Source organism: Macaca fascicularis, chromosome 4 (assembly GCF_037993035.2).
Source record: "Macaca fascicularis isolate 582-1 chromosome 4, T2T-MFA8v1.1".
In the NCBI taxonomy this organism is placed as follows: Eukaryota; Metazoa; Chordata; class Mammalia; order Primates; family Cercopithecidae; genus Macaca; species Macaca fascicularis.
Window position 1 is genome coordinate 74,867,553 of NC_088378.1, and position 27,318 is coordinate 74,894,870.

The 27,318-nt window shown below is 39.8% G+C and overlaps 1 protein-coding gene across 1 annotated transcript in view; it reads left to right on the forward strand.

The window, feature by feature from the left end:
- SIM1 (SIM bHLH transcription factor 1) overlaps positions 1–27,318 on the forward strand; it is a 77,435-nt gene that overhangs the window by 14,115 nt on the left and 36,002 nt on the right. Inside the window, exons 4-9 of the mRNA XM_005552277.5 lie at positions 502–591; positions 1,158–1,266; positions 1,409–1,494; positions 2,177–2,376; positions 2,604–2,710; positions 3,422–3,569. Of these exons, the coding sequence (XP_005552334.3) occupies positions 502–591; positions 1,158–1,266; positions 1,409–1,494; positions 2,177–2,376; positions 2,604–2,710; positions 3,422–3,569 (740 nt within the window). The remainder of the gene's footprint in view (positions 1–501; positions 592–1,157; positions 1,267–1,408; positions 1,495–2,176; positions 2,377–2,603; positions 2,711–3,421; positions 3,570–27,318) is intronic.

Here is a 27,318-nt window from a genome sequence, read left to right on the forward strand (position 1 = left end):
TCTGCCTACAAACTTTAGACTGCCAGCCCTTCCATATTGACCCACCAATGCCTACTACACGACTAGTCCCAAACCCTGCTATTACTCATTATAGAATATGTAGGCTGTGATTCCCCCCGCCCCAGAACTGTGTGTGTGTGTGTGTGTGTGTGTGTGTGTGTGAGAGAGAGAGAGAGAGAGAGAGACAGAGACAGTGTGTGTGTGTGTTATGGATGTATTTTCTTTGTTCATTTCAGTGGATCCTGAGTCTTACAGGGCATTAGCCTTGTCCACCAATTACTCTGGATCTTTCCCATTGGGCTGCATGCCCCAGATGTTTACAAATTTAGAATGAACAAAAAGGGTTCATGTGGCTAGTTTTCTATGCCCTGTTTCCTGCCAGACCTGCTCTACTCCATCTCTCTACACTTTGGGCTGAAAGTCACTAACTTCTGTCCTCCTGCTCCCATTTCTCCAGATGGCCCAGAGGGCTCTCTATTCTCTCTGTTTCTGCCTCCCCAGACCCTGGATGGCTTCATCTTCGTGGTAGCCCCAGATGGGAAGATCATGTACATCTCAGAGACAGCCTCAGTCCACTTGGGTCTTTCTCAGGTAGGTGAGTGGTTCACATATCCCACCTGCAGTGTTTACAGCCAGAGCTGGAAGCAGGGGTAGCGGGTGGGTTGGGGATTGGGTGTACTTCTCTAAACCTGGAGCTGCACATCTCACAGCTGGCAGGAAGACTCTTAAATGGGTCTGAGTCTCTCCATTTCTCCACTTCCCTTCTCCTTTACCTTCCACCCTAGGCCCAAACAATGGCTAATTTTTTGAGTCCCTGTGGTAAGCCAGAAAACATGAGAGGAGGTTACATACTTATTTCATGATATCTTTATCAGAACTTTGCCGGGGTGCTGCTGCTGCTGTTGCTACTACTACTATTACTGCTATTATTATCATCATCATTGTTACTGCTATTTTTATTATTATATAGACAAGGAAGCTGAATCTTAGATAGGCTGCAATAGGTAGCAAGAAGCAGAGCTGGCATTAGAACTCAGGGCCGAATCCAGAATTCTGGCTGCTGTCCTCATGGTCCTGCAGCTCCCCTGGCCTAATCTTTCAGTCCCTTCACCGGGCATTCCACCGCCACGGGGGCGGCGACATCCTCCTCTTTACAGGTAGAGCTGACCGGAAACAGCATTTATGAATACATTCACCCGGCAGACCACGACGAGATGACGGCGGTGCTCACCGCCCATCAGCCCTACCACTCTCACTTCGTGCAGGGTAAGGTAGACATGTGCCTGCGACGCTCAGGCCCATCGCGGTCCGCTTGTGATTTTTCCCCAATTAGTCGTGGCAGAGACGCTTGCCGTCCCACGCCGCCGGTATCACACGTCCTGAGCTTCCCTCCATTCCTCTCTCCCAGAGTATGAGATCGAGCGCTCCTTCTTCCTGAGGATGAAGTGCGTCTTGGCCAAGCGTAACGCCGGCCTCACCTGTGGCGGCTACAAGGTGCGTGGCTGGAAGATTCGCTCCGGGTGGAGTCAGAGGCGGCAAGAAGCGAGGCGCGTGCGGGTGGGAGGAATGTCCCCACCCATAGGACTACCCGCGAGGGCGCCCCCAGCTTGCGTCGAGGAGCCGCAGGCCAGGACTCTCCACGAGGGCCACAGAACTTTGTGAACACCTGGGGACTATGCTTAAGGACAAAGTCTAACTGGGTGCCAATATTGGATGGCCGCGGTGGCTATGAACTTGTGACCCGTAGAGATGGGCCTTAAGGGTTCGTAAGGCCTCTGAAGGGGCGGGTAACTTTGGTGGATCCCTAAGAGTTTATGCGTAGCGTTACATAAGAGGTTAGAAACCAGAGCTTTAGTTCGAAGCTATGGGTCTCACTTTGAATGTCGTTGAACGTCATTAGCAGGTGTCAGGGCCCTACTTCGCTATTCGGATGCGTTAGGGTTGGTGGGGCCAGGCCTCTACATTTTTTATGAGCTCCCAGGTGAGTTCAGTGTGGCTGTGCAGTCACTTTCTTAAGACATCTTAGAGCACCAATAACTGGATTCCTTAGTGCATGGGCGTGGTCAGCACAGCGTTTATGGCTGAGTCGAGTTTCAACATGTTTCAGCCCCTTCTCCACCTTTTGGGGGCTCTTCCTCACTGTGGCTGAGTCTCCTTCCCTCTCCCTCTGCCTCAGGTCATCCACTGCAGCGGCTACTTGAAGATCCGCCAGTACAGCCTGGACATGTCCCCCTTCGATGGCTGCTACCAAAACGTGGGCCTGGTGGCCGTGGGCCACTCGCTGCCTCCCAGCGCCGTCACGGAGATCAAGCTACACAGCAATATGTTTATGTTTCGCGCCAGCCTGGACATGAAGCTCATCTTTCTGGACTCCAGGTGGGTGGGCAGGGCCGGAAAGGGCTTCCCTTAGCCTGAGGGCGGCCCTGCTTAGTGACTGAAAGCTTTCCGTTTATCCTATGAGCCCATTTTGCAGATGAGGCGACTGAACCGTCCCTGGAAAGTGAGGGCGGACAGCTAGGTCTCAGAGGGCTGTCGAGGGTGTGTTTTGAGGGGTATCCCTGCACCCCCACCTGCACTCATCCTGCAGGGATTGCTCTCCTCAGGGTGGCGGAGCTGACGGGGTACGAACCTCAGGACCTGATTGAGAAGACCCTGTACCACCATGTGCACGGCTGCGACACCTTCCACCTGCGCTGCGCGCACCATTTGCGTAAGGCGCCACCCTGCCCAGTACCCAGGCAAACTTGGCGCTTCCCCTGGTTAGGGGGTGGGGGAGCCACGATTTAAGGGGACAGGTGGGAGCCCAGGGAGGTTGGTGGTGGTGTGTGAGGCCTCCTGAGGGGCTGCTCTAACACTGGGCCCACTTAATTCTCTAACATCCGCGGGCCACTAATACAGGCGGAAGAAGCATTTCTGGGAGAAATCCGTCCCCCGCCCCCCGCGAAGGTATATTATTCTCCTATTGGTATTTTTTTCCCATCTGCGAACCACACTAAAGATGAACAAAAACCAAGGCTGGAACTCACTTGCGTTGACTCGCCTGGCTTTTGATACAGCTTTGCTTTGAGCGTAATCTCCCGGGCAGGGAACGTGAGCGCCAGAGTTTAGCTGCCCAGAGCTTTACTTCCATAGTTAGAAAAGCAAATCTGGAGGAAACCCCCAGCTATAAGTGTTCCCCTCTTTGCTAACGGTGAAGACATCTGACCACCCCGGTATCATCCCTATAAGGGTGACTGGAGGGCTCGATGCAATATAACAAGACAATCAATTCTTTTGGGAATTTGCCTGTCCTCTCCCTTTCCTGCCTGGTGAGGTTATTAGGACCCACAGGGGGCCCTCAATTCTCACCACCAGGGATTGCATTTGGGACTAGTCCCGAGCAGGCTAGTTCACCACCATCTGCCTCCTGTCTCTCCGTCAGTGCTGGTGAAGGGACAGGTGACCACCAAGTACTACAGGTTCCTGGCGAAACACGGAGGCTGGGTATGGGTGCAGAGCTACGCGACCATCGTGCACAACAGCCGCTCCTCCAGGCCACACTGTATCGTCAGCGTCAACTATGTCCTCACGTGAGTGCAAGACTGAGACCCCTTCACCCACTCCAGGCGACCCTGCTCTCTGCGAGAGTGCGGGGTGGCGGCGCAGCCGGGTTAGACAAGGCTCGGGCCACTGGGAATGCCGTTTTGACCCTCGAGTGCTGGCTGCGCCAAGAGGAGGCAGGTCGAACACTTTCATCTTTTTGAAGAGGCTTTCTTCGTTATATTCTAGAGAAAGATTTAGGAGTTTTTCCATCACAGTCCATATTTGCTTTCTTCTCTTTCTTTTTCTCTCTTAACCTTTTAAGCGAACTCTGCATTAAATAAAACTTAATGCGGCAGAAAGAAAAAGAGAGAGAGAGGAAAGGATCCGACGTACGGAGGCATTTATCGTTAAACAGGACATCTGTTTCATTTTTTCAAATCTGGGATTTGAAGTTCTTAATTTTAACCAGAGTCTCCAATCAAAGTTAAGAGTTCTGAGAGAGTGGTTTTCCCCCTGAACCACAAAGGGGGCTTAAGTGACCAGGAGGATCTGACTTTAACTCGCAGAAAGCTAAGGGACCCCAGCGAACGCTGCAAGTCTTGGCCGGTGCCCAGGCCCCGCGCGGGGTGTAATTGCTTCACTGAGTGAGGAGCGGAGCTCTGGGTGCCACCTGCGGGTGCGACTGACAGTGAGGCTGCAGAGGCCTACATTTCAGCCTTATTCTTGCTAGAAACAATAATAGTTTCTGATTACCAGTGTGGCCCTGCAGGTTGATCACGTGGCCTGGTGTGTGGCTGGTGAAGAAAGCACGTTCTGTATAATGTTTGTGAAAGTCCAGTTGCTTAGGGTTGAAGCCTTTATGAAGAACTCTTTTGTGTGTGCAGTTGCGCTCCCCCCACCTTTTTTTTGGTAGAGGTTGAAATTCTTGTGATTTTAGGGAATCTCATAGGTTGTTTACTTTGGAAGTTGGAAGTGTTGACACACCAGGCACTTAGTAGAATGCTATTTAGACATTAGGAAGTTGGTGAAGGGGTGCTATTTGGAATCAGACTATACTATAGGTGATGAGGACTAGATTCATTTCACGTTGTTTTAAATTGCCAAATTAAAAATGTAGTAGTTGGAAATATTATGCTTGGCAGTAAGACTATTTATTCTGTGTCTTGTTTAATAAGAAAGTTTAATTCAATAGACTTAGAAAATGAATTTGGCTTAGATGAGGATTCAACATTCAAGAATAGTAGCTGACAATTAAGAATAATCTTTTACTTTTTTTCATCTTAGTAAACAGTATTAATATTATATAATTCTTGTAATATCAAGAAGGCTGTATATTTTAATACAAAACAGAAAATTTACCAATATTTTGGGTTTCATGAAACAAAACCATCAATTTTATGAATACAGTTGTTCATATTATTAAAATAAATGCAAGAGAGAATGGCAAAGCATAATTCATAAAATAGGCCACTCTGTGAAGCAGTAGTATTAAAGGGTGAAAAATTACGTCTGCTTACTATGGAAAGGAAACGGACATTCTTTAAGAAGGTACTTTGTATGTCTGAGACATCACAAGCGTTACACATACACTCTGTTCTCTGGTGGGTGCCTGTGGTTAGTAATCATTTTCTATCAAACAGCAGGGTATATAGTCACACAGACCCATATAAATGACCCAAATGCAAGTTAGACCTCCCAATGGGTAAACTTAATTTATGTTTGGAGTCATTTTGAAATATTCTGTTTTGTTTTCCAGTAGATAAGTGTACATTTTTTCTTCTGTTGATTGTGTCATTCCTGACTTTACATACTCCTTCAGAACTGTAGAATTAGAGGATCAACTTTACATCAAATTTAAAAAGATGTAATGAGGATAAATAAATGATTAATAGAAGGAAAAAGAGCATGGTGCACATTAAAACATTTTATACCTCTGAATGAAAATGGAAATAAACACACAGAAGCATATATACACAGCACACAATATGAAAAGCTGAAATTGATTACCCTTTTATGAGTCTCAGCTTCAGTTTCTTGTATGAAAATTCTTAGGACAATTTTTATAGCTGCAAATGTGGAAATTGCTTTAGATGAAATGTCATCAAGTGGCTCTGTGTATGTTGACAGGATTTTCATAATGAACAGGTTGCAGTTTGTTTGATGTGCATATCACACATCTGGCTGGAAGTTACTAATTTACATTGTCTTAGCAAATTAAATAGATGGCTATTGATTCTCCATGGTTGTAGTGAACTACCACATACATTTGTTTTTTAGGGCTACTTCCCTATGAAGCCTGAGAATGACAAGTGAATTCTTTCTAAATACACCACCTCAAACAAAGTACTTAAAACCACAAGCTCCCAAATAGTTTGACATGCCAGATGTTTTCCAAATTTAAATGTTTTAATAGCATATATTTTAAAGGGATTTTCATGTTATGAAAGTAGAGATTTTAAATAAGCCTTGGTCAAATGAGGTTGTGATGTTTTGGTAGAGGCAACATTCGTAAGCTCATTAATTTTCTAATTTCCTGATTTATTGCTGAAGTTAAAATATGCCTAGAAAAATAAGTTATTATCTAACAAAAGCAACAATGATTAGACTTATTTAGTAACCTTGTTTTAATAAGTGGTTGCAACAGGGCATATAGGAAAACTGGATGATTTTAGAGGCAGGTGGTACATGCCTTGGTGCTTTTTACTGACTTTTGTATGCCCACTATATGTTCTGAAAATCTGGAGAGGTGAGCGAGAAGATACTGTGATTAAATTCTGAAAATTCCCTTAGTTTTTCTGGGTCTCTGAGGTTCAGTGAAGCTTCTATAGCTCTTCATTAAACCCTCGCTCCAAAACAAAACAAAACAAAACTAATCAGTTCATGATTTTCTGTAAGACACACATACCCTGTTAGCTTTACTTTACACATTTAAAAAAGATTTTTCTTATAAGTTATGAGTATCCTCAGGCTTTGAAATAAGTGTTAAGTATGACAAGCCTTACTCTCTGGTTATTTTCAAGAGGGTAGGTGAATGGAATTAGTGTCTAGTAACAAGGATGTCGGGCAAAGTCCAGAATATATGGAGTATACTGTGTAAAGACCTATGTGAGTCTTCTTGAGTTCATGTTTTCTTGAGTTTAATTACTATTATTAATTATTCATAGCCAGCTCAGATGGAAAGCTTTAGTTTTTAATGTAAAGAAAATTGAAAATATAGAACACTTAATAAACTATGAAAAACAATTTCTAAGAAAATTAACAGTCTTGGTTCTATTTATGTTTTTAGACTACATATATTTTTAAAATAAGAAATATTCGGCCACTTTTAAAGATAACCCAATAGAGTATAAAATTGCTATTTAAAAATATTTTAAAACATAAACTTTGCAAATATAAAAGTTGAAAGAGAAGTAAATGAATATCCATATTCACATCATCTACATCCAACAACTGTTATTTTCCTATATTTGCTTTACATCTCACTCTACCCATATGTGTGCTTATTTTTAATGTGTATTTTTTTTCCTACTAAATCACTTCAAAGTAAGCTACAGATATCATGGTGCTTCATCCTTGAATAGCATTTTCCAACATAGCCACTGTACCGTTTATGATGACACATTTAAAGTGTTAAAAATTATTGTGTGTAGAGCTTGCAAAAACATAGTTGAGAGCTAGTTTACCGGTGCCATTAAAAACAATCTGCCACTAATGTTCATCAAGTACTCATTGGTGTATGATCTCAATTAGGCTGATTGATAGGTAATATTTTGTGAGGAGACTTTCGTAGGATAGAAGGTTCTAAATGACACTGTATTTTAAACTAGCTTTCTAATAAGACTTGCAAGCTAATACAATTCTGATATTATGTCTGGAAAGTAAAAGAGAGAGAATAGATTTAGTGAGAAATTTGGAAATTTTGAAATCAGACAGATTTAACATCTCAACTTCGTTTTCTTAGCAAAGACGGCTTCTCTGCTTATTTATTTTCTACGTTTAGGATGGAACATTGCTTTCCTAGAAAATCTCACGTGGTGTTTTAGAGTGATTCACTGAACATATATAAGGAAGTAGTCTTCTGTGTTAAAATTTCTATTTCTGTGTTACTAAAAGCAAAACAAATAGAGACAATTTATATTGGTAGTGTATTTAACATTTGCTGTCTACTAAATACCCCTTTTGAATTCATAGAAAAGTTAGGCCAAATACCAAAGGTGATGTACAGTACTTCCTTCATGTCAATGAAAATAAAAAGAGTCTCTATATTATAATTACTGTAGATCCCATACTTTTTGTTGTTGTTTGTATACCATGTTAACCACAACATTTTACCATTATGAGAACCACTGTAGTTCTTAGAATTAAAAAGGATTTTAAATGTTAACATATTCTGTAAGTATAAAACCTGACATATCCTTGTCATAAAGTAGCAAACATTAAAATATGTTCATATTGCTTTCCTCTTTTAAGTACATTATTGGTGCTGAGTTAATTTGGGTTTTCAAATTTTAAAAAATTACTTATTTAAAGACCAGTGATGCATTATTATTATTATAGCAGTTTTTAGAGAATGCTTTAAAACAACTTGACCAATAACATATATAGTTAACACATACAGTTATTTATTTTCCTGGTTAGCAAAATCACTTTTATATTACAAATAATATAAATACAAACAATATAATATTTTCTTTTCACTTAGCAAGCTACAGAAAATATAAAATAATTTACTCTCTGGACCGTTTGTATAGACTTAATCTTTTGATCTTCCAAAATAATAATCATGCACTAACGTATACCCATAAATTAGATTTGATCCTTAATTGTGTTTAATCTTTACTAAGTTAATATTGAACATCAGAGTCACAATTTTCTTTTTAGATGATCTTTCATGTAACTTAATGATTATAAAAACAAATTGAAGACATATTTGTATTAATACTAATTTTATAACTACCAAAACACTTAGTTAAAAGGAAGAGCCAGGAGATTTAGTGTCTTTTGAAATACATAATACCAGTTAAATATTCACTTAAATAATCTTATTCTTCATACACTTTTTTCTTATTATAGTATTTTATCAAAAGGATCTGTATTTGGTTTTGAATTCATCTTTTATGAACTTAAAGACTTTGTATTTTTTTAAACAAATACTGAATGCATATCTGTTTCAACGTGCTGTCACATTGGTTACCTGACTTGCTTCTTTGATGGCTCTGCACAGTGGTTGGGTCAGAGATTGCTTTTCGTATTTTTAGGTGTGGAAACTGAGGCTCAGTAATGCTGAGTAAGTAGTGAAGCCAGAATTAAAAGCTGGTGTGTCACTCCTACTGCATCCTGCTGTTCTCTGTGTATAGGGGTGGAAGTGGAAGGTGGTTGTAGGAAAGATGTCTGAGAGACAGGGATGGATTTGAATGAATGAGACCTGTAGCGTTCAGCCCACAAAACTTCAAGATAGGCTTTGATCTGAATTCACGATGGAAGATTAAGAAACTGCCTCTTTGTGGTTGCTTCACAAGTGTGTGCAGATATTGACATTTTCCTAGCTAAAATTTAGCTGTTCTGTCTTCTCAATGACATTCAATTAAGAATGTCTCATTTTTCCCCCATAAGTTTCACTAAGGGCATTTTCATTTTGTAAGAAGAAAATGTAGCCTGCAAACATTTTAGTGTTTTAGTGAATTGCTTGGTTCTAGATTACATTATTATAGATTACATTATTATAGATTACATTATTCTAGATTACATTATTATTATTATAAGTACATTATTGCTATTACTAATTATTCTATTTCTGCGACCAGATTTAACATTTTATGTTTTTACTAAACAAAAGAGTTAACCCAAATGTCAGTAGATTTGCAAACCAAGTCATATGTGATGCAAATTGCCTGCTGTGGCAGGGGTGTATTTCTTACATGGTGTGTGTGTGTGTACATCCCCATGGTGATGGGATGGGAGGAAGGAATTGGCCCTTTTCTGCCTTTGAGAGAGAATGGACGGGATATATGGCAGCAGCGGATGCCCCCTGGGGGTTCTATTCAGAGGCCTGGGATAGAGAACTTCCCAGTATTCTTCAGGCTGCTGTGCCATCCTCTGGCCCCTTCGCACTGCCACTACCCAACTACTTCTCCCTCCCCAGGCCTCTCTGGCCTCCAGTTCTTCCTCTGTTGTTGCCCTGACCTGAAGGGCACTGATTCACAGGAGTTTCACTTTAGTTCCCGGGTAGAGGCCACTGGGTGTGTACTAAATGACCAGGCTGTCTACTTTCCTCTGGCTTTCTCTTAGTCTGGCTGTTGGGAAAAAAGGGTTTTGATCTTTGACTCACATTGTAGAAAAACATGGATCACTGCCTTATTTGAAGGCAGGGACCCACACATGTGATTGTGAATGGATGGAGAAATTCAAGGGAGGCTTTACTTGAACTCCAGAAAAACATGTTTTTGTCTCCTGACTTAGTCTACTCACATGGGAAACACTTTTATGTTTGATACAAGATGTGTGTGTGGTGGGGAGTGGGGTGGATTATACATATCTTCATAATTTAGTAAAAGGTTGCTACTGCTTTCACCTCAACCAATACTTCCTTCTTGGTTCTTGGCCTACGATGTCTTTCTAGATGAGCAGGTGATCATAGAAAATTCACTGGAGTTGAAATGCTAGTGTCTATAATTAAACCTTCATGCAAAAAAAGGATTGGTTGGAGTTTAGATGAAACTTGGAATTCCTGAGTGCCTGTCAATAGAGAAATTTAACGTTCTGGCTTGCCTGAGGGAGTAAACTCTCCAACCCCATCTCCCTTTCTCCTGCCTCTGGCATTCCAAGGACAGGGAGCTGGCGGGGAAGAGGGCTCCTCCTTGGTGATCATGGAACTGAAAGAAGAAGTTACTTTGCAGGGCATTGACAATGTTCTGGGGTCTGGCTGAGCCTGGGCCATCTACAGAAAGTGGTATTGCAGTAGGATTGTGATTTTGTTTTTACAAACACCCACAGTATCATTTTCCAAGCAATCTGTGAAACAAAGGCGTGGGCTTTAGTGCCAGATGGGCCTGGGTTAGAATGAAGACTCGGCTACATAGTAGCTGTGAGGCCTTGAGCATATTACTCTACCCCTTTGACCCTCTGTTGCCCCATATGTGAAATGGGGACATTTGTACCTACCTTTTGGGAATTTGTGGAGGATTAAATGAGATAATATAGAGAGAGAATATAGCACAGTATCTGACAGAAAGCAGGTGCTCAGAATTTCTTAGCTGTTTTTATTAGCTCTTGCCAATTATGTAATGTCAACTAAAATACTTTGAAAGAGAATTACTAGTTTCCTCCTTAACTTGACTTTCTATATCCTCAAATCCAAAGATTTAGGTGTTTATTTTCTCTTCCCTCCCGAGTCCCTCAACACACAAACCTCCAAGTTTTGTGCTGTTTGTGTGTGGTGATTTCTGCAGTTTGGTTAGGCTCACCGTGTTTTTCACTGTAGTCTTGATACTCTAAGGGGAGTAGAGATTTCTATGTGGAGGGAGAAAACACAGCATTTACTGAGCACCTTCTTTGTGCTAGAGAGGGTGGAAGGTGTTTACATAGGTTAGTTTCTTGCGGAAAAAGAGATCATAAGAAACTAACCAAATATTTAGGATAATTTAGTTGGAATCAGTGTTTTGTCAACTTTACCAATGCTAGTAGTTATAATTTAATGTGCATAAAACACCAAACACTGACATTTCTGATGGTGTTCAGTGGAGCCTTTTGTATATTCCTCATTGTTCTACACGGACTGAGTGTGGCTGTATACCAGTGTTTCACGGAGTATAGCAGATTGCAATGATTAATTGCATGATTACATGAAGTAGGAATCTTAGCATTTCTCAAGCAGTTGACAATTTAGTTGGCGAAATAGAAGGGTTTCATTGAAATCTTTGAGAAGTCAGATTAGCCCAGTTTGCAATGTTATAGTATACTTGCACCATTTGCTAAGGACACAGAATACAAAGGAGCTCAAAGTGACAGTGGAGCTATCAGGGAAAGGATGGAATTTTAAGGGTTGGAAGCAGAAGTAGGGTGTTTTGAGACGGGTCAGTGACATATATATATTTGTCATGTTGTTCTTTTCCAGTAAGTACTCCTTGTAATGTCGTTAGTATCACTCTTCAAATTAGATTCAAATGGTGACGGTCTCAGTGCTCTTGTCTAAGCTGGGTTTTCTCTCTTTCTTTACATTCTTTACCTTGAACTGCATTGCTGAAACTGAGCATGTTTCTTTTTTTAAATTTCAATAGTTTTGGGGGTACAAGTGGTTTTTGGTTACATGAATAAATTCCTTAGTGGTGATTTAGGAAATTTTAGTGCATCTGTCACCCAAGCAGGGTATACTGCAGCCAATATGTATGTAGTCTTTTATTCCTCACCCCACACAACCTTTCCTCTGGAAGCCCCAAAGTCCATTATACCATTCTTATGCCTTTGCATCTTCATAGCTTAGCTCCTACCTGTAAGTGAGAACATATGACCTTTGGTTTTCCATTTCTGACTTACTTCACTTAGAACAGTGGCCTCCAGCTCCAACCACGTTGCTGCAAAAGACATTATTTCGTTCCTCTTTATGACTAAGTGGTATTCCATGGTGTATATATACCACATTTTCTTTATCCACTCATTGGTTGATGGGCACTTAGATTAGTTCCATACCTTTGCAATTGCAAATTGGGCTGCTATAAATGTGCATGTGCATGTTTCTTTTTCATAAAATGCCTTCTTTTCCTTTGGGTAGATACCCAGTAATGGGATTGCTGGATCAAATGGTAGTTCTACTGTTAGTTCCTTAAGGAATTCCCATACTGTTTTCCATAGTGGTTATACTAATTTACACTTCTACCAGTAGTGTGAAAGTGTTCCCTTTTTACCACATTTATGCCAATATCTATTGCTTTTTGAGTTTTAAATTATGGCCATTCTTGCAGGTGTAAGGTGGTATCTCATTGGGGTTTTAGTTTGCATTTCCCTGATGATCAGTAATGTCGAGCATTTCTTCATATGTTTGTTGGCTGTTTGTATATCTTCTTTTGCGAAATGTCTATTTATGTCCTTTGCCTACTTTTTGTTGGTATTATTTGTTTTTTCTTGTTGATTTGTTGATGATCCTTGTAGATTTTGCATACTCGTTCTTTGTCATATGCATAGTTTGCAAGTATTTTCTTCCAATCTGTGGGTTGTCTGTTTATTCTGCTGATTGTTTCTTCTGCAGTGCAGAAGCTTTTTAGTTTAATCAGGTCCCATTTATTTATTTTCATTTTTGTTGCATTTGCTTTTGGGGTCATAGCCATGAATTCTTTGCCTAAATCCATGTTCAGAAGAGTTTTTCCAAAGTTATCTTCTAGAATTTATGATTTCATGTCTTAGATTTAAGTATTTGATCCATCTTGAGTTGAATTTTGTACAAGGTGAGAGACAGGGATCCAGAACTGAGCGTTTCATCAGGACTGGAAACTATTTTTTTTATATCCTCAAACCCACAAATTTAGGTGTTTATTTTCTCTCCCTTCCCCAGTCCCACAACACACAAACCTCCAAGCTTTGTGCTCTTTGTATGTGGTGATTTCTGCAGTTTGGTCAGGCTCACTCTGTTTTTCACTGTTGTCATTGATACTCTAAAGGGAGCAGAGATTTCCATGCAGAGGGAGAAACGTCAGCATTTATGGAGCACTTTCTTTGTGCCAGGGAGCTACAGTCTCTTGCCATTCCCAAACTGGTACTGATATATGATTAAAATGTTTACTCAGCTTTAGTAATGAATACGGTTTTTTTTTTAGCTTCTAGACTACAACACCATTTAAAATTTTTTTAGGGATATTAATATTCTGAATGCAAATCTTATTGAAATGAATACACTGTGCTACCGAGTATATGGTGGGTATATTTCAAAAATTATTTTCAGAAAGAAAATATGAGGTATATATTAGGATGACAAACACCAGCAGATTGGAGAAAAGGGAGGTGCAAAGTCCTTATACAGCTTGTTCCAGATTTGCAGGGTCGGAGGGTCTCATTTGATATTATCATCCTGTTGTTATTAGAATATGATGCAGACTAAACCTTAGGCTTCTTAGTTGGATGTTTCAGACTCTGAAAAACATAGCAATGCATTACAAGTTATTTGAAAAATATGTTATCAAATGAGGTATCATAATATTTTATCCTATGACATGGCATATTAGTTAAGAGGTTGGGCTCTAGAATCTAGGGTCTATTGTCTGTCCCCTAGCACTGCCATTCATTAGCCCAATGACTATGAACAAATTGCTTAACTACGCTATCTCTCTATTTTTAAAAAATCTGCAAAATGGGCCAGGCGTGGTAGCTCATGCCTGTAATCCCAGCATTTTGGGAGGCTGAGGTGGGTGGATCATGAAGTCAGGAGATCGAGACCATCCTGGCCAACATGGTGAAACCCCATCTCTACAAAAACACAAAAAATTAACCAGGCATGGTGGTAAGGGCCTGTAGTCCCAGCTACTCGGGAGACTGAGGCAGGGGAATAGCTTGAACCTGGGAGGCAGAGTTTGCAGTGAGCCAAGATCGCACCACTGCACTCCAGCCTGGTGACAGAGCAAGATGCTGTCACAAAAAAACAAAAAACAAACGACGACGACAACAAAAACCTGTAAGATGCAGGTAGTAATAGGTTCTACCTCATAGAGTCAATTGGAACATTTAATGAGATTATGTGTAAGGTTGGTGGCTCTGTGCCCGACACAGTAACACTGAGTAAATGTGAATTATTATTATTATTATTTTTTTTTTTTTGAGACGGAGTCTCACGCTGGAGTGCAGTGGCACGATCTCGGCTCCCTGCAAGCTCCGCCTCCCGGGTTCCCGCCATTCTCCTGCCTCAGCCTCCTGAGTAGCTGGGACTACAGGCGCCCGCCACCGCGCCCGGCTAATTTGTTGTATTTTTAGTAGAGACGGGGTTTCACTGTGGTCTCGATCTCCTGACCTTGTGATCTGCCCGCCTCGGCCTCCCAAAGTGCTGGGATTACAGGCTTGAGCCACCGCGCCCGGCCATTATTACAGTGGTTATTTTAGTGAAACTGAATAAAGTAATTTTTGTCCTGCCAATGAACACAAAATAAATGTGTGTGAGTCTTTGAACTGAAGGAGGGAAAGCATGAGTCTTAGGAAGGCAGAGAGTGGCCCAAGAACAAGAAATCAGCAATTATGTTGATGCATCTGGAAAGATCCTCCTTCAACTGGTTAGAACTAGTGGCCTTTAAGCATTCATAAAAGGCTTATTGAACACCTATTATATATCAAGCACTGTGCACAGTTCAGAGGACATCAAAATGAGTAAGGCAGTGTCTGCAGGAAAAAGAAATAAGCATATGTCCAAGCTGTATCCTAGCCTGATTTCCCTGTGGGCTTGCTGGTAACTGAGATGCCTTTATGGAGGAAAGTGTGTGTCCATCCACAATTAGAAGGAAGACAGCCCAAAGCATCTTGGCACTGTTTGGGTCACTCCTGAGGAAAGAGCTCACAGGTGTAGTCAGACTGCTTTCTGGCTAGATAGTAGGAAGGGAGGAGAGACAGTGGGAGGAGTTGGACACCTTGGAAGGGGTGTGTGTGTGTGTGTGTGTGTGTGTGTGTGTGTGATGTGTATGGTAAGGGAGTTCATGACTGGCAGCCAAGTAACTGTCTACAGATTAAGGAGTTCAACTTTAACTCTCTCAAGGACGTTGCCCAGGGTGGGCCCTGTGTATCTCATTGCCTCAGGGAGAGAGAGCAGTTGTGTTGATTTTTGTCCTGTTGGAATGATGTTTTGTCCTGCTCTAAATGGGATTTTTCAAAATTTTGGGGGTTGAGTTCTGATAGGATTATGAATCTCAGTGAGTTTTTCAATTAAAGAATTATTCTAGATTCAAAATAGTCTTTGCAGATTTATTACATTTGAAATACATTGTCAATTTTTTTAGATGTTTGTAATTTTTTTGCTTCTTTTTTCTTTTATAAGAGGTAATTCTCAGGCATTGCTGCTCTGTCTGGGAGACACTGCGAGGTGGTTGTTAGCTCTAAGCTGAAAGAAGGGTGGCATGTTGTTTTGTTCATTACATGCTTAGGAAGGCTGAGGAGTAAGACAGACTCACATTTGAAGGGTGGCTGCTTTGTGTGAGAGGTCAGAGAGGTAAAGTGACTCAGCCAATGCAATATAGCTAGTGAGTGGTCCAGCGAGCATACCAACCCAGGGCCTGGACTCCAGCATCCACCTGATTTCCTCTTTGGCATGTTTTCTTTAAGTGGATAATGCTGTTTTAGGGTGAACCATATGAAATTGTCACTTCTATACATTAAAACAGTTCAATATTGGCAATTTTATATGATTCCACCTAATATTTACATAGTCATTTATGATATTTTGCCAATATTTTGCATGGTCTATGGATAGTTTACCCCCTTTTTAAATATGGGGTCTCCACAAGGTGACTCGGTTTCTTCAGAGTTTGGGTATATTTGGAACCTACTCAATTGCCAGTCAATATCTTGAGCCCATCTCTTCTTCACTAATGTTAGCATCAACAGTCATGATGTTTTCACAAAACAACAATTGACATATCACCCACAGAACATTATTTTATTTAGAACATTTAATATTTTACCAGGATTCAAATGGGAGCTGCTGTCTTTACTAGAAGAATATTTTTTCTTTGATTGATTGCTAAATGGATAGGGCCTGTGAATGGATCCTTTCTTCCCCCCGCCCCAGGGATTTCTTGTTCAAACAGAATTTGTTGTATCCACATCAGTAAAGCCGTGTTAATACGGGCTGCCGGCCAGATTGTAGAAATAGCCTCATTATATTGAACTGGATATCATAATGGTACCCATTAAGGTGGGATTCTCTCTGTGTTTGTGCTTTTAAACCCAAGTCCCTTGCCACTTTTTACATCTCTCCAAGAATAGCAACATTCTCTGGTAAAATGCAATCTTAGAATGTGCTGTCTCTCACCTCTTCCTACTGAAAACCATTAACAAAAGTAGAATCCTTGGTTCTGAGCATTCTTACGGGTTTGCAGCTGCTCTTCAGTCATTCATTTTACTCTCGTGCTTGTAATGACTATAATGTGTTCTTGTGACTGAACCAGGAGCTTTACTTGTTTCAATACCTCCCATTAATTGATATTGGTGTCCAAACAAGTGACAGTCAAAGAGCTGCTTGTTATCAGATCAAACCAAACGCATCACAGAGTTTTTCATTTTAATTTTGATAAACCATTAAGAGACTAATAGTACTGGAAGGCACAGCATTTATATTCACTGTTGAAATCTTACCACAGTCCTGGCATAGTGAAGTATCTGTTGTGTTGGATTTGGATAACGGACCCTTGCAGGGTTACAGCTCAGGAATGCTAGAAGAATGACGCCCACAAAGGGGAGGGCAGAGTGAGTGTCAATTTCATTCCTCCAATTAGAGCAGATAAAGAAATAGCAATGTGCAGGATAGCATTTTATTGTGAAGGCTAATTGAAAACCAGGAGGAAAATATTTAGAGACGTTACATGGCACTTTACAGTCTAATCTCTTTTCTATTTGTGTCTCTTCTTGGTTGACTCAATAGGACCTTCTTTATAAACAAATTTCTATCATTAGAATCAGCTTAATCTCTGTTGCTATAATTAAGGTAATGGGTAAGAAATGTTTTAGAGTGTAGTCCTCTCTATGACAAGCTGGGGATTGTTCATGCATTCACTCAGCAAATATTTCCTCAGTGCCTACTGTGTGCCAGGCCCTGGTAGGGCTACAGTGTGGCTGAAAGAGACAAAGTCCCTACCCTCATGGAATGTAAGTTTTTAAATATATATATATATATAGTATACATTATATATATAAAATAAATGTGTGTGTGTGTGTGTGTGTGTGTGTGAGAGAGAGAGAGAGAGAGAGAGAGAGAGAGAGAGAGAGTCTTGATCTGTTGCTCAGGCTGCAGTGCAGTGGCAAGATCACGGTTCACTGCACCTTGATCTCCCAGGCTCAGACGATCCTCCCATGGCCTCAGCCTCTGCAGTAGCTGGGATGACATGCATATGCTACCACACCTGGATAATTTGAGCATAAATTTTAATATACTTATAAAATAATTATAAAGGAATAAAAAATGTCACATAATATCAGAAAGTGATAGGAGAAAAATTAAGCAGGACAAAGAGGTGGGATTGGTCAGAAAGGCTTCTCTAAAGACTCATAAATGAAGGGGCGAGCCATGTGGAGTCTTACAGGGAGAGTATTCCCAGCAGAAGGAAGTGAATGCAAAGGCCCTGAGATGGAAACCTGCTTGGCATGTTGAGGAACAGAGAAGGTCACTGTGGTGGCCACCAAGTAAGAGAGGGGGAAGAATGGAAGGAAATGATGCTAGAAAAATAGTCAGGGCCAGATCGTGTTGGATCTTGAAGGTTTTGGGAAGCCGTTGGAGAATTCTGCACACGGGTGTGACATGATCTGATTGTATATGAAAAGATCATTCTGACTAGTTTGGAGAATAGGCTTTTGGGAGTATGGGTGGTGGAGACAGAGAATACCATTGAGAAATGATTGTAATTGCCACAGTGAGGGAAGACGATGGCTTGAAACATGGGGTAGTGGTGAGGGGTCAGATTTGGCATACATTTTGAAGGTAGGCTCAGTGGGATTTGCAGATAGATTGGATACGGGATGTGAGAAGATGAAAGGGGTCAAGAACAACACCTAGATTTTTAGCCTCAGCAACTTGGGTAAATGGTGGGAAGGAACAGTTTAGCAGGCAGAGGCGGCAACCAGGGTTGTGTGTGGACAACATGTTTAGCTTTGAGATGCCCATCATTCATCAGAGTGGAAATGTCACATAAGCACTTGAACCTGGGGGTCTGTGGAGTTGGGAGGTCTGGGCTAGATATTGGGGGTAAACAGTGTATGGAATTTAAAGTCAGCAGAGTGGATGAGATACCCAGAGAGTATGTGTTAATAGAGAAGAGAAGCATCCTGAAGACTAAACCCTGCGGCTCTGCAATGTTTTGGGGTCTGCAGAAATAAGAGGCACTCAAAAGGAGGTTAAGAGGAAACAGGCAGTTGGGAGTAGGGGTGGGAGTACTTCATTGAAAGATATCCAGTGAGGTATGCCTTGGGGAAAGTGTGAAGCTTGAATTTTGTCGTTGGAACCCTCCCTTTTCAGTGGTTTCTTATCTTCTCTGTGGTCTCCTTTCATCTGATTCCTTTCATTTAAAACAATAACAACAACAACTCAGATAACAACTGCTTTAGTTCTCAAAGTATGGCCCCTGATTGCAGCATCAGAACCATCCAGTGGCTTGTTAAAAATGCAAATCATTGGGCTCAACCGCAGACCTACAAATGAGAAACTCTAAGGGAAACAGCCCAGCAAGCTGTTTCTGAGGCGTGTTAACACACTCTTCAAGTGCTTCTGAGGCGTGCTGAAGTTTTAGAACTACTGCTTTCAGGAAAGTAGCTGATAAACTAAACAATAAATGATAACAAATGAGGCATACACTATTATCTCTCTCTCTCTCGTTTTTAGAGATAGGGTGTTACTCTGTCACCCAGGCTGGAGTGCAGTGGCATGATCATGGCTCACTGCAGCCTCAAAATGCTGGGCTCCAGCAATCCTCCTGCCTCAACCTCTCATGTAGCTAGGATTACAGATGTGCACCACTATGCCTGGCTAATTGTTTTTTATCTTTTGTAGAGATGGGGTCTTGCTATGTTGTCCAGGCTGTTCTTGAACTCCCGGCCTCAAGCAGTCCTCCCACTTTGGCCAATGAATGAGTCATCACTCATCCAGCCCTACTATTATCTCTTTCTGGGCCATCGGCTTAAGACAAATAGATTAAAATATGAATAAATGAATTTTAAGCATCAGCTATTAGACCACTATTGAGACATCTTCATCATGGCCAGGGAACTTTCTCAAGCTCTATAAATCATAAAAACTGGCTGCTGCTGCCTATTCTGTCTTTGGTAATGGGCTCTGTTGATAACTATGTATTCTGTATAGTAGTATGCAAGTTCTCTGACTTCAGGTATAGAGACAATGAAAATTTTGGTATTTTAGTGGGCAATCTGAAATCCCTAGCAACTACTCAGAACTTATTTTGTTTAAACGCAACTTATCTACCAGGCAATTTAAAATAATGTCTGAATACTGAAGCACAGAATAATACTACTAATAATGGTAGGACATTTGTTGAATTGTGGATTTTTATTCATAAAATAAATCTCAAATTTATTTTAGTCATTTAAATAATAGAGTTTGATGTATATTTAGCCAAGCATTACAGTAGTAAGGGCTTTAAGGAGATTAGAAATAAATGAATCCAATTAAAGAACATGTCTATGAGATTTCATATGTCATAGGTATGAATGAACTGTTTGCACAGCAACTGTAAAGAAACCATTAATGATTAACTATCTAGAAGAGGTTTAATCAAGAATAAATGTTATAGGACATATTTTAAAATATTTAAGTTAAACAAATGAAGATTTGTGCATTTGAAAACATTGCATCATGCCATCATTTTTTGCGGTGTCATTTTCTGGGGAGTTCAGAATCTGAGGCTCTACTTTTCTATAATCTACAGAAATGCCAGTGTCTTTGTATTGTACAGAAAAGGGCAGAGCTTCCAACCTGCTGTGAGGTTTGGCCTTATGGTGTCTCCCCATGTGAGATCCTGTGGGGAATTTGGAGACTCTGTGGCCTTGGGTATGGGGTCTAAATTTCCCAGTGTCGTGGAAAATTATTTTATGATTACAGGTAACTTTTTTTGTTCCTGGAGTTTGTGTGGAGCTGAAAACAGGAGGTATGCTCTTTTCACCCCTCCACCAGAGGATACTTTTAGGGTTTAGGAATCAGTTTTGCTAAGAACTAGGTAGGAAAGCTGTTTCTGTGATAATAGAACCTTATGTAAGATGTTCAGTAATGGGATCTTCCATTGCTTATCTTTTTTAGGTATTGGAAGACTTCTAAAGGGGAGGTACACTTGAAAGACATTAGCTTAATAAATGACAGTGAAGGGTCTGGTGAGGGGGATGGACACAGAGGGTGGGGAGGTGGGAAATAATGGAAAAGAGGGGGCCAGAATAACATGCGTATTTTATTTCCTAGTTTTTGAAAATAAAAGAAGTAATACAAATGTGATTGATATTAATATGATATTAATATTACTTTTTCTTTATATTTGATTCTTTTCTAGAACTGGGCTACAATTAGGGGTTTAGATTGTGGAAGAAGAGACTGACAATTTTAAATATATGCCTCATTTGAAAGAGGCAGCATATTTTGTGTTTATTCAGATCTAACTTTTAAAGACCAACACTCTCTTCCAGCCTCCAAGAAAATAAGAAACAGAAAAAATATAAGGTCAATAGAATGTAGAACTTCAACCTGAAGGATTCACAAATATATTTAAACTTTAGTAGCTAAATACGGAATGAATTTCTTAGCAGAATAAAGTTCCTTAGAACAAAAAATGTGGCCCCCACATTAGGGTTTACTTCATTTGAACAATGACAAATGTACCATTTATAAGCCACATGAAACTAAATTGTTTTAAGAAAGTTCATGACAATACTTTATTTTTTTTTCAATTGTGGTAATAATTTAGATTATATTATCCTAAGAAGGAAACAGAAAGTCATATAGCTCACATGAAAGCCTTCAGAGACAGATAATTCTATAAGGTAGGAAGGGTGGAAAACAGATCAGAAAGTAAGTGAAACATGCAGGCACTGAGACAGCATGTGGATATTTTAAAATTACAGATGGCATACCTGAGGAGCTGAACCTTGAGGAAAAGGAATTTACTAATGCTTTCTCTTTTGTAATTTAATATACACAAAGAAGAAATTCTGGAAATGTAAAGAAAGTTTTAATATGAAATGAAAAGTACCTGAAATTTGCCTCAATTAGTATTTTTTTAAGAGAAATATTTTTCTGATTGTAAAAGTCATACATACTAGAGAAAAAATTAGGGTAATGCAGAGATGTTTAAAGAGAAGATGAAAGACATCTTTAATCCATTTTTGAATATCAACTAAATATTTTAGTTTATTATCTCTCAATATGCATATAGAGTACATGTCAAAGAGAGATAATTTTTTACTTTATTATGTATATTTTATGTCATTAGAGTAAAAGTGTTTAATAACTGCATAATATTTTATCACAAGGATATATCATAATTTAGTAATTCTATTATTGTTGGTTCTTCTTATTTCATTATTTATAATTAAACTTAAGAGATTATGCTGTGATAAACACACTTGTATACAGTTTCTTTTCCTTTTATTTTGAGACGGAGTCTCACTCTGTCCCTCAGGCTGGAGTGCAGTGGTGCACTCGGCTCACCGCAATCTCTGCCTCTGGGTTCAAGCGATTCTCCTGCCTCAGCCTCTCGAGTAGCTGGGACTACAGTCATATACCACCATGCCGGGCTAATTTTTTGTATTTTTTGTAGAGATGGGGTTTCACCATGTTGACCAAGTTGTTCTCAAACTCCTGACCTCAAATGATCCACACGCCTTGGCCTCCCAAAGTGCTGGGATTACAGGCATGAGCTACTGCGCCCTGCCCTGTATACAAATTCTTGATACTTATCTCTAATTATTTTTATAAGATATATTCCCAGAGGTGGAATTACCATAGTTCCCCCTTATCCACAGTTTTGCTTTCTGTGATTTCAGTAATATGAGGTCAACTGTAGTCCAACAATAAGTGAGTGCAATGCAATTTTAAGAGAGAGGGAAAAAGAGCATGTTTACATACAATTACAGCATGTATTTATAATTGTTCTATTTTATTACCAATTATTATTGTTAATCTCTTATTATACCCTGTTTTAAAATTAAACTTTATTATAGGTATATGATAAAGTGTGTGTGTTTTCCTATACATACATTTCCTATAATGTATGTATAGGGTTTGGCACTATCCATGGTTTCAGGCACCCACTAGGGGTCTTAGAATGTACTCCCTTGGATGAGGGGACACTAGTGTGCTGAATTTAAGGTATGAACATTCTTAAAACTCTTTAAACACTACCAGTTTACTGTCTTACTAGTAGTATATAAGAATGTCCATTTATTTCACCTTATCTTCATTTGGATTTATTGTCATTTAAAATTTTTTTCTAATTTGAAAGCAAAATGGCACCCATTAGCTGCTTTAATTCATTTTACTCGTGAGGTTAAACCTTTACAAAATGTTTCTCAGCAATTTGTGCATTGTTCATATATTTTTTCTTATTTTTCTACTGCAGATATATTGTATTTCTTGTTGATTTGCAGAAGTTATTTCTCTGGGCGTCTAAAACACTATCTTTCTAATTCCTTCAATACAATTGTAATAGTCCAAATAAATGCCTGAGGATGAAATTAATTTAAAATTCCAATTTGGCTAAGTATCACATATGCTGAGCCTGAATTATAATTTCATAAAATAAGTACATTTTATTAATGTGCATAACAGTAAAACATGATTTGCTTTTTTAAAATTTAAGACCTTACAGAACTTCAGAATGATCATTATTAATTATAATCTGAGAATTTAAGAATCTCTCACATAAACTCACTTACTTAGTAGATATCTCTTTCTCATTTACATAAAAATATTTACCAGTATTTGAATTTTTATTCATTTGGATTTGAGATGAGCAAAAGTTTATTAAAAGATAATTATTTTGTTAATCACTTGCAAGTGAGCGTCTGTTCTATGTGAGATACTGTCTAGACAGTAAATAAAGGCTGTTATAAGAAGGAATTTAGAAGGAGGTTATCAAGATATGAAGCCACCACACTGTAAGACAGAACATTAGAAATGCCAGTTGAGTGGTTGAGGCAGTGAATGGTATAAGAACTCAGAGGAAGGAGCTGGGAGAAATCGCCATGGCCTGGAGGGGTGACGGAACAAATTTAGATGTAGTGTGATGGCAGATCTGGATTTAGCTATATTTCCACTTGTTCCATGGGTTGGTATGAAGGTATTAAACAATCTCTGTTATGAGGCTGGTTGACTTTGGCACATCTTATCAACATTTCACAATTTTTTTTTGCCTTACTTTTTGGTTGTTATTGTTTGCCTGTTGATTACACTCATGTCTTTCCATCTTGAAATTACAATGTGATAGCAAACTTTGTGTCTGAACCATTCCTTACCCTTGTGATGCCATCCACTCCATAGCATGTTGGATGAAACCTTCAAAGTGGAGAAGAAAGATGGTTTCTAGGCAGAGGCAATGTATGTTTATGTAAAACCAAAGACTTTGGGACAACTATTAAAATCACCAGATCAAATGGAGAAAACTACAAGGAGCAAACATAAATCCACTTATTAGTATGAGACTATTACAATTTCCAAGGGCGCCTTAGCCTAATTTCCCAGCAGATTGTCTTAGTCTGTGAGTCCCTCACAGTATTCCTTCTTGTCAGCTCTCTCTGCTGGGCTCCGTGGGAGCTTGAAAATGAAACATAAAGTAGATCTCTCTGCTGCAGAGGTTTACCCAGTGGCCAGGCGGTAACTCTGCCAGAATATAAAGAAGGTCATGCACTTCGTGTAACAGTGACTCTAGAATCCAATTAAAAAGTTTAGTGTAAGGCAGTCATTCCCACCTAATCCGATCACGGTTTAATGCAATCCTCTGCTTATTTCAATCAGCGCCTTTGGAGCCAAATCAATTGTACGTCTTTGTTTCCACGTTTTCCTTGGTAATTTGATCACCTTCAGCTGTTTAAAAAAAAAAGCTCAATCGGGAAATCTGGCAACCCCTTTTAAGAATTGCCACATAACATAAAGCCAACAAAGAAGCTCCAGATTGGCCAGCCAACTCCAAATTGACATGACAGAAGCAAAAATAAAGTTGTCTAAAATGAAAGTGGAATATGGTGGGGTGGAAGAGAAAAGTTATTGCAAATAATCTTGAATCAAAAAGAACTGATGAAATACTGTTCATTGCTTTCTCTGTACACTCATTCAAACTCACTTGAAATTGTAAATAGCTCCAAATTTCTTTATAAATTACTTTGGCTACTGGTATTATGGAGGCTATTCTCCCAGTTGAAATGATAGAAATAATGTGAATGCATTTCTCTAAATCTGACAATGCAGTTTTTGTGGCAAAGACACCTTCTATTGGCTTTCCAAGGGTGTCACGCTGAGCTTCCCATATGGCATGTTGGCATTTGCCTCATGAGTGGTCACGGTGTATTGCTTAAGGGAAGGCTGAGGAAGCCCAAAGATACAAAATGGCCCCATTTTCTCTATTGGAATTTGAGTTATTTCAAATATGTACATGACTATTATAAAGTTTAAAGTAGACTCAGATGGTTAATTCTGCAAATTGAATGATTTCTGACTGCCTGTAATGGAATAAGAGGATTACTTTGGTCTGTGCAAATATGGGTGAGATTGACAAGCTGCAAGTCCTAGTGATTGCAAATTTCCCATTTCAGATTGCTTTCAGAGCTGAGGCACCTGAAGACGTCTGGAGCTCTCTAGAAATCATTGAAGGGAGAAAAAAGTGTAAATTTTCCTCAGTAGACTTTTGAAGGATATGTCAAATGCATGTGCCACAGTTCCTTTCCATATGCCAATCACGTCTGAGAGAACAGCATATACTGCCCTTGAGAAAGTTACCTCATGGAGCCCCAAACAGGGTCTGTGTGGCACTTTTCAAGAAAACTTTAGAAGGAGAGCAGTGCTGTCCTTCATTTAGAAAATTGGATAAGTCAAATTTCTTACCACACTGATTTAAGAGTCTAAGTTCTGTGCAGCTGAGTATTTTACTTTGTTCCACTCCATGAGGAAGCATTAAATATATGATTCTACTGAGCATGCATGTAACTTTGAGGACATATGCGATACCAGAAAGTGCCTCACGAAATGAAAGGAAGAGGGTAGGGCCGGACAATTTGTGTCTGGGTTAGGAGGAAGAAAATGGAGCTCATAATGTGATTTCCATCAGCATTTAGCCCTTTAAGCTATACAAGTGAAACGCTCAATTTAATAGAATTCTAAAAGTAAAACAAATGCTTTGTTCTTAGTGAATCTGCCATTCAGAGCTGCTCTTGGCAGCACATCAACCGTACTTGAAATGGCTTTAAGTGGGTATTTTTTATTGTGCTTTCCATCCTAGCACATCTTTTGAGCTGTTGGAGTTTTGAACAGAGAGGCAGGAAGGCCAAATTCCTCTCAGAGTGACTGTGTTGCCATAAGGTCCCCATTTGCTGACTTAGCAATAAAGAATTTACCTTAAAAAGTATTCTGGCCATACTGCAATAGATTTTAGAGGCCAAAAAGTAACAGAGTAAATTAAAATGGTCTAGGATTGTATTAGTCTGTTTTCACACTGCTGATAAAGACATGCCCAAGACTGGGAAAAAAAAAAGAGGTTTAATTGGACTTACAGTCCCACATGCCTGGGGAGGCCTCAGAATCATGGCGGGAGGTAAAAGGAACTTCTTGCATGGCAGTGGCAAGAGAAAATGAGGAAAAAGCAAAAGCAGAAACCCCTGATCAACCCATCAGATCTTGTGAGACTTACTCACTATCACAAGAATAGCATGGGAAAGACTGGCCCCCATGATTCAATTACTTCCCCCTGGGTCCCTGATATGCAATTCAAGTTGAGATTTGGGTGGTGACACAGCTAAACCATATCAGGGATAGAAAGGAATGAAATACAGCAAAAGGTTTTTATAATGAAATTTATTGTAATCATTACCAAAGTGAAACTATTGTTCTGGGGATAGCAGGTGCCAAAACTTGTCACACAGTTTGGAAGGTAAGATATAATGCTATTTATTGAGCATTTACTATGTTCTAGGCACTGTGCTATGAGTTTTTCATAGAATATTTCATCTAAACTTCACCAAATCCAAGGCTAGTCATGGTGGCTCACCCCTGTAATCCCAGTACTTTGGGAGGCCAAGGCAAGTAGGATCACTTGAGCCTGGGAGTATGAGACCAACCTGGGCAACACAGAGAGATCTCGTGTTTATCAAAAATAAAAAAATAAAAAAATCAGTTGAGCATGGTGGTGCATGCCTATAGTCCCAGCTACTTGGGAGGCTGAGATGGGAGGATCACTTGAGCCAGGGAGGTTGAGGCTGCAGTGAGCCAAGGTTGCACCACTGCACTCCAACTTGGGTGAGAGAGCAAGACCCTGTCTCAAACAAAACAAAACAGAACAAAATAAAAAAATTCACCAAATCCGTATGAGTTACAAGAAAGAAATTGAGGCCTATACATAGAGGCAGAGGTTAGCTTAAACCACTGATCAACCTGCCATCATGGTCTTCCGTTACATTTTGGTGGATTATTTTTGTATTTTTGATGTGTACCAAAGCATTAATATTTGTTTAATTTATCAAGAGTATTTGTATAACTCTTCTTATTTTTTTAGAGTTTTCATGTGAATATGTGAAATTTTAAACTATGTCTTGGTTTTACATGTTATTTAAACCTACTTAATTTGAAGTATTTCTGTTATTAGAAGCCATGCAAAAATTTTGGTAAGACTTTTTCAACAGTGAGATGCATACCCTGGGCGGGGGCGGGATCTGAAAGTGTGCAAGAGAAAAATAAATCCTTGCTTATTCCCTGCTTATAGACATAAAACCCCTGGGCTGAGATGCAGCACTAGGAATGAGTTTACCAAGTTATTTGGCCAAACTTTCATGGGTGCACAATTCTTATTGTCTGTCTAGATCCTGTCCAGCAGAAACTAAATGTCTACTGGACTATTGTCCAATGAACGGAAGTGCATTTGA